General features: G+C 39.1%; 1 protein-coding gene and 1 long non-coding RNA gene across 2 annotated transcripts; one reads left to right on the top strand and one right to left on the bottom strand.

The window, feature by feature from the left end:
• Positions 1-571: 571 nt before the first annotated feature.
• Positions 572-3,899, top strand: LOC131311557 (uncharacterized). The gene is made up of 2 exons (XR_009195508.1): positions 572-1,061; positions 3,477-3,899. It is a non-coding gene; the product is annotated as an uncharacterized LOC131311557 (long non-coding RNA).
• A 2,444-nt stretch (positions 3,900-6,343) lies between these two features.
• LOC131317238 (probable terpene synthase 13) lies at positions 6,344-10,626 on the bottom strand. Its single transcript, XM_058346801.1, has 6 exons — positions 10,546-10,626; positions 8,199-8,296; positions 8,006-8,089; positions 7,779-7,917; positions 7,451-7,699; positions 6,344-6,634 (listed from the first exon to the last, which is right to left on the bottom strand). The coding sequence occupies exons 1-6, from the start codon at positions 10,624-10,626 to the stop codon at positions 6,344-6,346; spliced, it is 942 nt and encodes a 313-aa protein (XP_058202784.1).
• Positions 10,627-12,958: the final 2,332 nt, after the last annotated feature.

Genomic DNA, 12,958 nt, shown 5'->3' on the forward strand with positions numbered 1-12,958 from the left:
TTACATGTAAAACATTTTTCCTTCACATCGCGACACAGTCATGCTTATGTCTCATTAGAAGCAATTCAATTGCGACGGGTCTAAGGTTTTTCAGGCCACATATTGTCTATGTTTGGAATCCCATTTTAAGAGCCAACCGCGTTGACAAAACTAGTCATTAGACACTCCCAACAATAATTGTACACTTGAAAGTTGAAACAGTGTTGGTGTGTGTTCATTTCGAAAGTTTTCATGGAATCTAGTGTCGATTATATAAGTTAAAGATAGAATACTGACCCTAGACGCACTGGTTCAGGGTGTCCCCACCAGCCATTCTTTATATTGACCTGCCACTTGTAAAGACCCGGTATTTTTAATAAATAATAATAATTTCCAAAACAAAATTAATATTTTGCTCGTAATTTTATTTAATGCAAAAAAAATTATTTATATCGTCACGCCAATTTTATTTCCATAATCGATTGTGCACGCACGTATCCAACGAGTAATTTTCCTAATGTGTGCATGAGTTGCACCGAATCATTTTTTTCTAATCCAAACCAATACTCCACAATCACCTCACCTCCTTCTCCCCAGCCGAAACCCACCTTCTCCCCTGCAAAAAAAAATCAGAGACCCACTCTCACACACTAACCCCTTATTATTATCCAATCCCCTTTCCCTTCTTTATTTTTTCTGTTGTTTTCCCAGCCTTCCTTCCATTTCGGCAGAGGAGAGAGAGAGAGAAGGCAACCGAACACACCTCCGGCCACCACTACCTCCTACCATAACCACCGAGCACCCCCACCACCGGTAATCACCTTGACTGCTGGCCACCGGAGAACCACCTCCTTCCTCCATTACAACCATCATCACCTCCTCCTCCCTCCATCACCAACCGGAGCCACCACCGCCACCACCCGAAGCTGACCTCACCACTGTAGCTCCATTCCCCAAACCTCCTGCATTACCGCCGGACACCATCACCTCTTGCCGTGCTCACCATCACCATCCGACCGAGCTCCGCCGCTGTTCCGACCCGCCACCGAATCACTCTGAAACCCGTTTTCGCCTGACACGAGGTAGTTCGGAACTCACCTCCCTAAGTATATGTCGTGTCTATATTAATTTTTGTGAATGGTATGATTGTATTCGAACCCAAAGACGCCAGTCGAAACCCGGCCGGAACCGGCTCCCCTGTTTTGACCGACTGTTTTATGCCTCTGTTCTTTTGAATTTTTTTTTGGATAGATTACAGTTTAACCCCTCGTGATTTAAGAGCTTATAAATCTAACTCTTGTGTAGTAAAAGTTAATATTAAGCCCCGAGGTTAATTAGTTTTCGATTCTGACGCCACCGGCCGAAATCCACTGATTTTCCGTTGTAAACAGTACGGGAAATTGAAATGTTGAAATGAGTTTTAGAAAAATTACAGTTTGGTCCTTCGAGTTGCTTAGCTTATAAATCTATCCCTAGTGTATTGGAATTTAATGGTATAAGTCCCATCATTAATTAGTTTCGAGGCGATCCTAGTTTGGTTGCACATACGAATTTTTCTAATACCGTCAACACCCCGAGATGATTAAGAGTAAACGTGAATTTTAGCTTAAAAAAAAAAGAAAAGAGAAAAGAGAAAATAAAAGGAATTACTTAAATTGTTTTGATCGCATGATTTATTTTACTGCACGGCTGAATATTTTTTTAGCATGTTGGTATGTTGGTGGGATTAATGAATCGCATGATTAATTTTATCGTATGATAAATTATTCGTGTGTTTGGTTTTGTCACATGAATTGTTATTGTCATGAATTTAATTACCGTTAGCATGTTTCGAAATTGTTGCATTGTGCGAAATGTTGGTACACTGTTAGATTGGACAAATAGGTTCATGGGTTGGTTGCGATGTGCGGACTTATCATCTTAGACGTTGAAATCTGGTTAACGGAAAATTGAATAAAGTGAGAGACTGTGATTGGGATTCCGGACAAGGAATCCGGGGATTGAATTGTGATTCCGGACAAGGAATCCAGGGATTAAATTGTTGGAGGTTGATTGGTGGTGATTTGTTGAGAGTGTTGATTTACGAACCCTGGGTACGGCATGGTGGTGGTCGGCTCTCGGATGTTGGGACGGGACATAAGGGTGGCATTGTGCTTGAGTCACAACCCGGGCTAGACGGCGCTTGAGCGTTGCCGGTGAAGTTTTATCCGAACTTATGGTTGCGGATGGGATACCCGGGTATATAACTTAGGTATTTTTCATCCAGATCTGGAAAAGGGGAGTCGGACCACACCAGTGCCTTACGCCGGAGGTTATTGGTAGGAACGGATCTGTGGATAAGATCCGAGATTTCACATAGGTTAAAGGATAGTAATGAAAGAAAAGTTGATTGTTCTCTTTTTATGTTATTTTTAATGCATGACAATTATATTCCTATTGCTTGTAAATTATGGGTTCGGGTGGGTTTTGGCTATTGAGCGTCATCGCTCACGGTACTATGTTGCCCTGGTAACTCGAATGCCAGGTACCAGAGATGGAACAGAAGTGTCGTACGATTCGGAAGAGTTCAATCCTATTGAGGAAAAAGCTGAAAACCTTGGTTTCCGTGCGCATAGTCGCTCTGATTAATTTAACTCGACTTTATTTTGGAAGCTTCTAAGTTTATTTAGAAATTGTAATATGTTGATTTATTCAAAACGATTGTAATATAATGACATATGCTTTTAAACTAGTGACGTAGTAAATTTATAAATTTCTTTTGTGAAAATAATCTTTTAAATATTTTATTAATGTCTCCGAATTTTCGGGGCGTTACACCACTTACCCCCCAACTTGGATTTAGTTACACACATTTTGTTCCATTTTTGCCAGTCCGTTTCGTTTAAAATAGACATGATTTAACCAAGCATTTGCCTATCGTGATTTTTGTATGAAGGAAATATACATTAGGACATACTTATGAACGACTTTACATGAAGATCATATGAGGAGATTTTTTTATGGAAAAATTCTAAATTCCTTTAGTCTCTGTTGTTGGCACAGTGCTTAGATTTCTCCTGAAGACGATTTTTACATGTTTTACACATGTTTCCTTCACATCGAGACACAGTCGTGCTTATGTCTTATTCGAAGCAATTCAATTGCGATGGGTCTAAGGTTTTCAAGGCCACATATTGTCTATGTTTGGAGTCCCATTCTAAGAGCCAACCACGTTGATACAGACGAATCATTAGACACTCCCGGCAATAATTGTACACTTGAAAGTTGAAACAGTGTTGGTGTGTGTCCATTTTGAAAGTTTTTATGGAGTCTAGCGTTGATTATGTTAAAGATAGGATATTGACCTAAACGCACTGGTTAATGGTTTTCCCACAGCCCATTCTTTATATTGACCGGTGATAAGTGCCGAAATATTCATATTTTGGCCCTCCAAACTACACTTGTTAGTCATTTATATTTGTTACTTGATATTGATTTTGCTTTGATTTTGTTTTTAGGTTGCTCGAGCTCATTGCTCAAGATTTTGGATAAAAACGTAATTTGAAAGAACTGTGAGATCGAAATACGGAATTACTCAAAGTTGGAGTGTCAACTAATTAATACGCGAAGTTTGAAGGGCCTTTATGTGATTAGTTCATTAAAACCCTATTAAAACAAATGGAGACCAACGGACTTGGGGAGCTTCGGTGGTTCTCGGCCGTGAAGAATTGGGACGACGGCAGCGGCAGAAATAGATTCAATGGAAGGGAGAATTAAACCATCATCCAAGTCTCGCTTCCCAATGGCTGGCTAAACCCTCTTCTCGGGTGTAGATGAAGCTCGAATTCTGAGTAACAATTTTTATGTTTTGATTTAGGTTTTATTATTCGGATCGTGGTTGTATGAACAATGATTTATTTATAAGATTAATTCTTTCCATCAAATCTCATGTATAATTTCCTAGGTTTTATGCACGTTCATACAACGGTTTTAATTGTTTTGTGATAACTAGTTAGATGGATTATACTACGTAAGACGAGTCGTACTGGTAAGATGATTCGTGCTAGGCGGAGATAGTCCATGCCGATTGGTGATTCATAAATTATTTTTAGGAGATATCGCTAGGGCTTGCAATCCTACGGTATCCGGATTAATTCGAATAGTTGACCTGTAATCGAAACATATTTAGGTTACGAGGGGGAAGAGTGGATTCGAAATCCTAAAACTTTTTCCCATCAATTCTTTTCCTGCTTTTCTATCGTCTTTAATTTCAGTTCAATAGTTTTAAGAAACCAACAATCAATCAATCTTTTTCTCGGATTAATATAGAAATTAATTGAAATAACTGTAACTCAGCCTTATAATCCCTGTGGAGCGATATTTGGAATACTTATCACTGTTCATTTGAGAAGTAGTAATTGTTTCGTTTTATTAATTATTTTTGGTACGGAAACGACCTGATCAACCGGCCACTTACCCCCAACTTGGATTTTGTAAGGACCAAATTCCAGAGTCACTTGTATTGGCAATTCCGTATGACAAAAACAATATTTTATATCGAATTGTAATTTTGTTATTTTTTATAAGTTAGTGAGTCTGTACAGAACTAGAGTGGAAGAAATCATTATTATTTGTATTCGAGAGTGAGCGTTTGGATAGCGAGACGAATTTTGGCGAAAACAGATTTTTATAAGTTTCCTCTTCTTCTATTTTTCTATTTTTTTTTTTTGATTTCCTTGGAATCATTATAAAGAAACATCGTCATAGAGCATTGATTTCATGTGCTCCTGAAGGATTGGGAGTTTATGGTTGTCATCATTGTTGTACATCAAAGGAACCATCCTTGCTAAATTAAGCGAACTCTTTGTGAAACTTGCTGAAAACGATTTTAGAGATGGGCATTCCTGGTTGAGGCACAGACGAATCATTAGACACTCCCAGATGGGTCTAAGGTTTTCAAGGCCACATATTGTCCATGTTTGAACTCATTAGATAAGATTTCTCCAACTTCAAAATGCCTTGAACAGTACATATTCAATACAAATTATGCAATCATCTTTCCACATGAATGTAGCTACCCTACACTATTTTCTAGAGGTGGCAATTTCAACCCGTATTTTTCTAACTCGCCCAATCCGCCCATTTATAACCTAACCCACTCATATTACATAACGGGTTGATATGGGTTTAACCCATATAAACCCATATTTACATGGGTTTAGATGGGTTGAAAATGAGTTTGAATTAAAAAACCCATTCTGCACAAGAATCTGAAATTGGTTCCGTCGTTAAAGTGATCATTGAGAAACATTCTCTCCCATAGCATTTTAGTGGGATTGTACCGGAACTGGGAGTATAATTTCTAATGACTAGGGGGTTTTTTTTTTATTAGTCCTACAGGCCGGTAATTTTGTATCTATTTCTCATAAATATGAATTGCATCCGTTCATTCTCGAATAGGGCTGCAAACGAATCGAGCCGAGCTCAAGCTCGAGTATTGGTCTTGTAGTGGGACCCGGGGGTGCTATAGTGCACCCCCGCACTGCGCGTGTAGTGCAGCCAATCCGACTACACTCATATGCCGCTGTTTTAAAAGAGAAGAGAGATTAGATCATACGTTTACTTATTTCAACACCTGTTCAAAATTTTGATAGAAAAATTGATTAGGATTCTTTGAGGTTAACCTTATCTACTACTAGTATATAGGAGTATATATTTTTTACAAATTTTGACAATTTCAAGCCAACTCGGCCTTCGACTCGACTCATTGCTATTTGTTATCCGTGTTTCTTTTTGAAGCATTCACATAGTAGACTCATATTCAACTTATACCGGGGGAAGAATAGAGGAGAAGAAAGGGGAAAAAGAAGGAATTGGGGGGGGGGTTGAATTTAAAAACGGGTCAGGTCGGGGCTGTCTTGACCCATATTCGACCCGACCCGTTTCAACTCATCTACTATTTGACCCGTATTTGACTCGCCCATATTTGACCCGTGACCTGTTTCAACCCACCCAAACCCAACCCAACTCGCTCATTTGCCACCTCTACTATTTTCTCTTGTTTTGCTGCCCTTTAACAAACACTACCACAGGCAGTATCACAGGTTCATGAAACCATCACACTACAATAAAATCGGGATCTAGCAACGGTCAAAAACGTCACTAAAGAACACAAAAATCGTTACGAAAGGCTATACCAATGGTACACCAACCGTCAGCCAAAGTGTCGCGAGATATCTGTCGCTGTAGAGGTGTAGCGATGTTTTTGACGAGCGTTGGTACAAAAAACATTTCAATTTGTTTTGTGATTGGGACTTTAACAAGTGGAATTATCATTATAATAAGTTTCCTCTTCTTCCGTTTATCCTTTTTTTTTTCCATGGAATTATGAAGAAACATCATCATAGAGCATTGATTTCATGTGCTGCTGAAGGATTGGGAGTTTATGGTTGTCATCATAGCTGTACATCAAAGGAACCATCCTTGCTAAATTAACCGAACTCTTTGTGAAACTTGCTGAAAACGAGTTTGGAGATAGGCGTTCCCGGTTGGGGCACTTCCACGCATCTGAAATCATGCGATTGACTTGCTCTCGTGCTCTGTTCACTGAAGAGCCCTTGTGGTCCTTCATGTAGCATTCGACATACGATCCGTCGTGCCCATCTTGATCTTCATCCTGTCAGTTTAAGTTTAAGTTTGACTTTAACTCTTTATCAAAGCTGAAATGATAGATGGTCTATTACCTCTTTTGGATATCCCAATTATCCATATCGAATGCCAAGGTCGTTAGGACCATAATTAACCTTAATACTTCTGGAGCATTTTTCTTCCAAGACCATTGGAAGTGCATCGAATAGTCTAACATCGAGGGATAAAATGGAAATTGTGTATTTGGGTAAAAAAATTTGGGTAGTTTTAGATTGCCGCTTAAATTATATTAGACTTGTCTCACATCGCTCATCTAAGCCACCCAAGCTTGGTTAATATATTCTTGAGGCTACTCTACCTATTGTCAATTAGTTTTAAGTTCGAATCCTCCAAGAAATCTAACATGGTATCAGAGCTAGGACGTAGGTGGCCTCACTTCTCGGGGGAAAGTCTCTGTCATCTCTGTCGCCCGAGTCAGTCAGTCAGTTCCTGGTCTGTCACCTCCACGTGCATCCGAGCTACACGTGAGGGAGAGTGTCCACATCGCTCATCTTATTGGTTAATATATTCTGGATGCTACTCCATCTATTGCCCATTGATTTTAGGTTGGAACCCTCCAAGAAATCTAACAAATTATATGCTATGTTACATTGAACTACTTTAAATGTGTAAAATACTCATACGAGATATTTAGCATTTTAGGTACAGTATCAGATCCGTGTCCTAGGAATGGAAATTTGATGAATCCGACACCCATATGTGTAAAATACACTTGGATGTGCATGTAGGTCCTCATATAGTAGTACTATGAGAAACAGACCAAATTAAATAAACTTTTGTTTACCTTCGCACTTCCCAAGTCATCCCAGAGACGTAGAATTGTCGCCACAGAAGTTATAACGCCCGGGTTATCATTCACAAGATCGACGGTTTTCCTCGTTATTCCATGGCCCAATAGAAAGAACATGTGAACTAAAACCACATGCACCCCTGAACTAACAACCGCAGTTTGCAGATACTCTTCTGCGTTTGGCAACTGCCCAGAAGCAAACCATTTTGCTTCTACTAAGAAAGCATTGCACAAACTTGCCCACTGCAACAACATGGGAATTTGTTAATGACAATGCTCCTGACATTCTGATGTAAAAATTAACGGGTAATATATTATGTACCGTTTTCTGCAGAGAATCTATGGGGTTCCACCCATGCGCTTTGTAAATCTTGTAAGCAATCTCATTCGTGGTTTCGTAGAGTGCATTAAAACATGACTTCATGTAGTAAGGAAGATTCTCAACCGCTGCAAGATCCCATCTGCTTGCAGTAACAAGTAACAATTGATCAACACTAGAGATTGGCCAGAATTGGCTGTAGTTATATATGGTGATGCGTATTTGCATACCTGTTGACAGCTTCTGTGAAGAGAGTGAGTTCCTCTAGTGTCCCATAAACATCAAAAATGTCATCTATTATGTAGAAATGCACTCTACGACACCACGAATGAGATTGCTTACAAGATCTTCAAATCGCATGGGTGGAACCCCATAGATTCTCTGCACAAAATGGTACATAATATATTACCCGCTAATTTTTACATCAGAATGTCAAAAGCATTTTCGTTAACAAATTCCCATGTGGTTGCAGCGGGCAAGTTTGTGCAATGCTTTCTTAGTAGAAGCAAAGTTGTTTGCTTCTGGGCAGTTGCCAAACACAGAAGAGTATCTGAAAATTAACTGCGGTTGTTAGTTCAGAGGTGCATGTGGTTTTAGTGTACACGTTCTTTCTATTGGGCAATGGAATAACGAGGAAAACTGTTGATCTTGTGAATGACAACCCGGGTGTTATAACTTCTGTAGCGACAATTCTACGTCTCTGGGACGTCTTGGGAAATGTAAAGGTAAACAAAAGTTTATTTTGGTTTGTTTCTTATAGATTACTACTATTAGGACTACTACTAGTAGGACTACACATCCAAGTGTATTTTTTCGGCGATGAGTTTATTTTTTTCGTCACCAAGCTCTTTTGCGACTTATTTGGTGACGAAATCTATCCTTGTGATGCCGAAATTTTTTTGTCACCAATTACATGTTTTCTTGTAGTGCTTAGATTCGATGTAGCCTTAAACTAGGGTAGGTGGTTTTTTTTCGAAAAAAACGCAATTCATATGGTTAAAGAAAACAGATACAAACTGCGCGGCCCATAGGCCAAAACAAATAATGAAAATAAAGTATACGCTCCACAACTTGCACAAATCAACTATAACGTAACTACGATGTTGGACCCAGGCCTTCGAACCGGAGGTGGGTGGAATATAGATGATCGCCGAAGGACCAGGTAGGTGGTTATCCACTCATGTTTCTTATTTCTATCGGCCGGTGGTGGAGCCGAGATTTTAGGTTGAAGGGGGTCGACTTAGTAGACATTTTTGGCGAGCTTTTTGCTTTCCATATAATATATTTGTAAATTGAATTTCTAGCTCGGTATGAGTATATAGTGGCAGGGTCTTGACACTATCATACCTGCTCCCTTTAATCTTTGTATCCGTTACAAGTGATAAATAAATAAACTTCTTTGCTGTTTAAAAAAATAGGTTTAGGCCTTTTGTTGTTATTTTGTTATTTCTACACATGTCACCATAACAGTATCTGTACCCTATATGATGTCTTTGGTGGGGCAACTTGTGGAGGCTCGTTAGATTCTGTTATTTTTTGGAAGTTCATTAGTGCATTCATACTTGGTTGAAATTCATTTGACCGCCTAGGTGTTTGTAGTCTTTTATCCTTGACTAGCACTTTATCTCTTCTGAGACTGCTGATTGAATATATACCGCAAATCGTGAGTGCCACTTTTTGCGTCAGGCTCAACGTCTGAGTCGAGGTGGAAGATATCGATTGGCTTGTGTTTTTCTTGTTTACAAAAGTTAGATGATTAGTTTGGCTTTGTCCAAGTTTTTTTGTAATGAACTCCGTTATGTAAGTGCCGCTGGGCTATTACTAATATAATCTTCTCAATTTTTGAGAAAAAAAGAAAGAAAAAACAGTGCTTCCTTCGAGGCCGGCCCTCCCTATCAAAGTCTAGATATTATCTGGGCGTTAGATCACAAAAGGAAGGTTGTCATCAAGCCTAAGAAAATAGGCTACTGGTATATCTTGGACGTGAGACTCTATTTATAGTAGCCGCAAATAAAAAAAAAGGAGAGTTGTTCCGTCATAAGCCTAAGCATAGTAATTTTCAATGCTTATTGTATATTTCGAACGTGAGGCTCTATCTATAGTAGCCGCAAATAAATATTTCGAACGTGAGGCTCTATCTATAGTAGCCGCAAATAAAAAAAAGGAAAGTTGTCCCTTCTTAAGTCTAAGCATAGTAATTTTCGATACCTATTTATCATCGGTAGCTGCATAGTTTAATAAGAGGTAAAATGTCTGACTTTTTGAATCCAACTAGAGCAATAGCCATTAAACTCGTTGGGTAATTCCATATTAGAATACAGGCATAGCACCTTAGATTCCAGGTAGGCTTAGATCAGAGTAGGTGGATGTCCACCCTCATTTCGTATTTCTATCAATGGTTGAGTTTCTTATTTCTATCAGTGGTGGAGTTAGAATTCTAGGCCGAAGGGGGTCGACACTTAATAGACATATTTTTGGCTACACATAATGTATTTTATCATGGAGCTTTTTGCTTTCCAATATAATATATTTGTACATTGAATTTCTAGTCCAGTACAAGTATATAATGGCAGGGTCTTGATACTATCAAGCTTGCTCCCTTTAATCTTTGTATTCGTTACAAATGATAAATAAATAAATAAATTTCTCTGTTGTTTGTAAAAATAGGTTTAGGCCTTCTTTTGTTTTCTTGTTATTTCTATAAAAAATTAGAGGTCGCCCCTATTTTTTAGGTTTGATTTAAATCCAACTCTAAAATATTTTCCCATACCTGCACAGGCTCGGTTATATACGTCTTGACTTTTATACCCTCAATCCAACCATGCTCCTTCAAAACCAGAGCCACCTCCATAGCGCTACCTCACCCTCCGACGCCGATATTCCCACCGATGCCAATCTCTCTCTCTCTCTCTCTCCCTCCCTCCCTCTTTCTCTCCAACGCCCACCTCTCCCTCTTTCAACCACGACACCTACCACCACAAAACCAACAATCGCAGACATCCATGACATCCCGACGCCGTCAAATCCTTCTCTCTCCTCTGACAGATCCTTCGTCGTTGACCTCGACCAGTCTTGCTACGTCTACTTCGACGAATGCCAGCAAACAACCATCCATGGCGGACACAGCTCCAAACGTGGCTGAACAGCGCGATTCTCCGACAAGACAGCCACCTCTAGCACGGCGGCAGTGACGAAAGCAGGTACCTCCATTAGCGGCAGTCAATTCATGCGACGGGTGGTGAGGCTGTGGGAAGGGGGACCGATCCACGTCGAAGATGCCGGTCAGCCGGACCGATCTACGCCGGAGATGCCGGACATCGGGGTCAGACTCCGCGGGCTCTGATTACGTGATATGTGCGTGCTGCCTCGTAAAGTCAATTCCTTCGTCGCCCCAAAAACCCTTCTGATCTCCAATGTCAGTAGGTTATTTTCTCTTTATATATGATTTAAATCACTAAATACGTTAGAGGTCGTGGGGCTTTTTGTACTTACTAGTAAATGTACACGTGCGATGCATGTGAGTAATTTGTTATGACAATATTTTTGGAATGTACTCAAACATGAAAATCATATCAAATATTGTTTGTGAATATTTTCTTCATATTCAGGCAAGTCATGTTAGTATTTGATATTTCATCGAGCAGATACTTAGCTTTATTATTCGACTGTTTATATCATTGAACAAAAAATGGAAGGAAATTAGTTAAAGAAGTCCTTTAGCTCTTTGGCATATCTCAATCCTCTATATCCCATGAAATCTGTTTTCTTTTTTGCTCAAACCCAAATCTGAAATGACTATTCAAATAGTTTATCTTGTGACCCTCAGGGCCTCACACTACATTGATAGGTATATGAACTGAATATATATTATTTTTTAATCAAAACTAAAAATGAATATTAGTGCAACGATGTTTTTTCTGCTAGACCTTCGAGCGCAGTCAAACCATCCTTATAGCCCAAAGAAGTGGGGTCTGATGGCATATGAATTGTTAGAATAATGAAAATATTCTGATTGATTATAGTTGATAGAATCAATTGTAATTGATTAGAATCAGGGATTTGATTATCTTTTCATAATCAAGGATTTGATTTTGTTTCCATATTTTAGAATTCCACTCTTGTATAAATACAAGAGCCTATGTACATGTTATAATCGAATTCAATAAAACTTCTCTTCATATTTAACATGGTATCAGAGCTATAAGATCTAAGATCTGTGGATATTCGCTTTTGGTGGGCGGCCTAAGCCTCGCTGCCGTCCACCAGGCACTTAGTTACTTTGTCAATCTCCTTCACGCTTTCCAGTTGCCTGCACCCACCATGCCTCTTCACCACTGGCGCTCATGGCTTCTTCGTTTTTCGGCTTTTGTTGGTTTCTCTTGGTTTTCTTCCTAGCACTTCTCTTGGCTCTTGGCTCTTGGTTCTCAACTTTTAGCTCTCCTGACTGTTTCTTTCTCCTAGCTTCTCTTGGCTTGGCTTGGCTGCTGGCTTCTCTTGGTTGTTTTTCAAACTCAAGTTGGTATACCTACTTGAGTTTGAGGGGGATGTTAGAATAATGAAAATATTTTGATTGATTATAGTTGATAGAATCAATTGTAATTGATTAGGATCAAGGATTTGATTATCTTTCCATAGTATAGGATTTGATTTTGTTTCCATATTTTAGGATTCCACTCTTGTATAAATACAAGAGCCAATGTACATGTTATAATCGAATTCAATAAAACTTCTCTTCATATTTAACAAACTTTATCCCTCCAGATAAAATTTCAGATAAAGTACAAAGCTTTGCTACACACTCCAGATAAAAATTTTATCATACAAAGCTTTGGTAACTGCGAGCAATGATATTTTACTTGGGCATGTGCACAAGTATGTGACAACACCATTGTCATATAACCTTTTGCCTTGCGTCTATGGTAACCTATCAAAATTAAGAAAAGACATACATCATATGTATCCGAAAAAAAGAATCTTCGATCAAAACGGAAATAAAGTGAAGTCCATGCCATTGTAAGCCTGATATGCAACATGTATCGAGTTAAGCCCTTTCTGAGAAAAGGTCGCCAAGATGCCTGCCAACAAGGTACATAACAAACTAAAAATTCATTAGAGTTATTACCGGTACGATCTCTGGTTTCAGCAAGCATGACCAAATAGAGATCTTAATCTGCTCATGGAAA

The sequence above is a fragment of the Rhododendron vialii genome, chromosome 2a (genome assembly GCF_030253575.1).
Source record: "Rhododendron vialii isolate Sample 1 chromosome 2a, ASM3025357v1".
NCBI lineage: Eukaryota > Viridiplantae > Streptophyta > Magnoliopsida > Ericales > Ericaceae > Rhododendron > Rhododendron vialii.

Bases quoted from the DNA above. Each gene is read 5' to 3' on its own strand.
- LOC131317238 (XM_058346801.1), bottom strand. From the start codon at position 10,626: ATGGAGGTGGCTCTGGTTTTGAAGGAGCATGGTTGGATTGAGGGTATA. The intron at 7,918-8,005 runs GTATGCAAATAC...TACTGCAAGCAG, and splicing joins TTCACAGAAGCTGTCAACAG to ATGGGATCTTGCAGCGGTTG. The intron at 7,700-7,778 runs GTACATAATATA...ATGTTGTTGCAG, and splicing joins TAGATTCTCTGCAGAAAACG to TGGGCAAGTTTGTGCAATGC.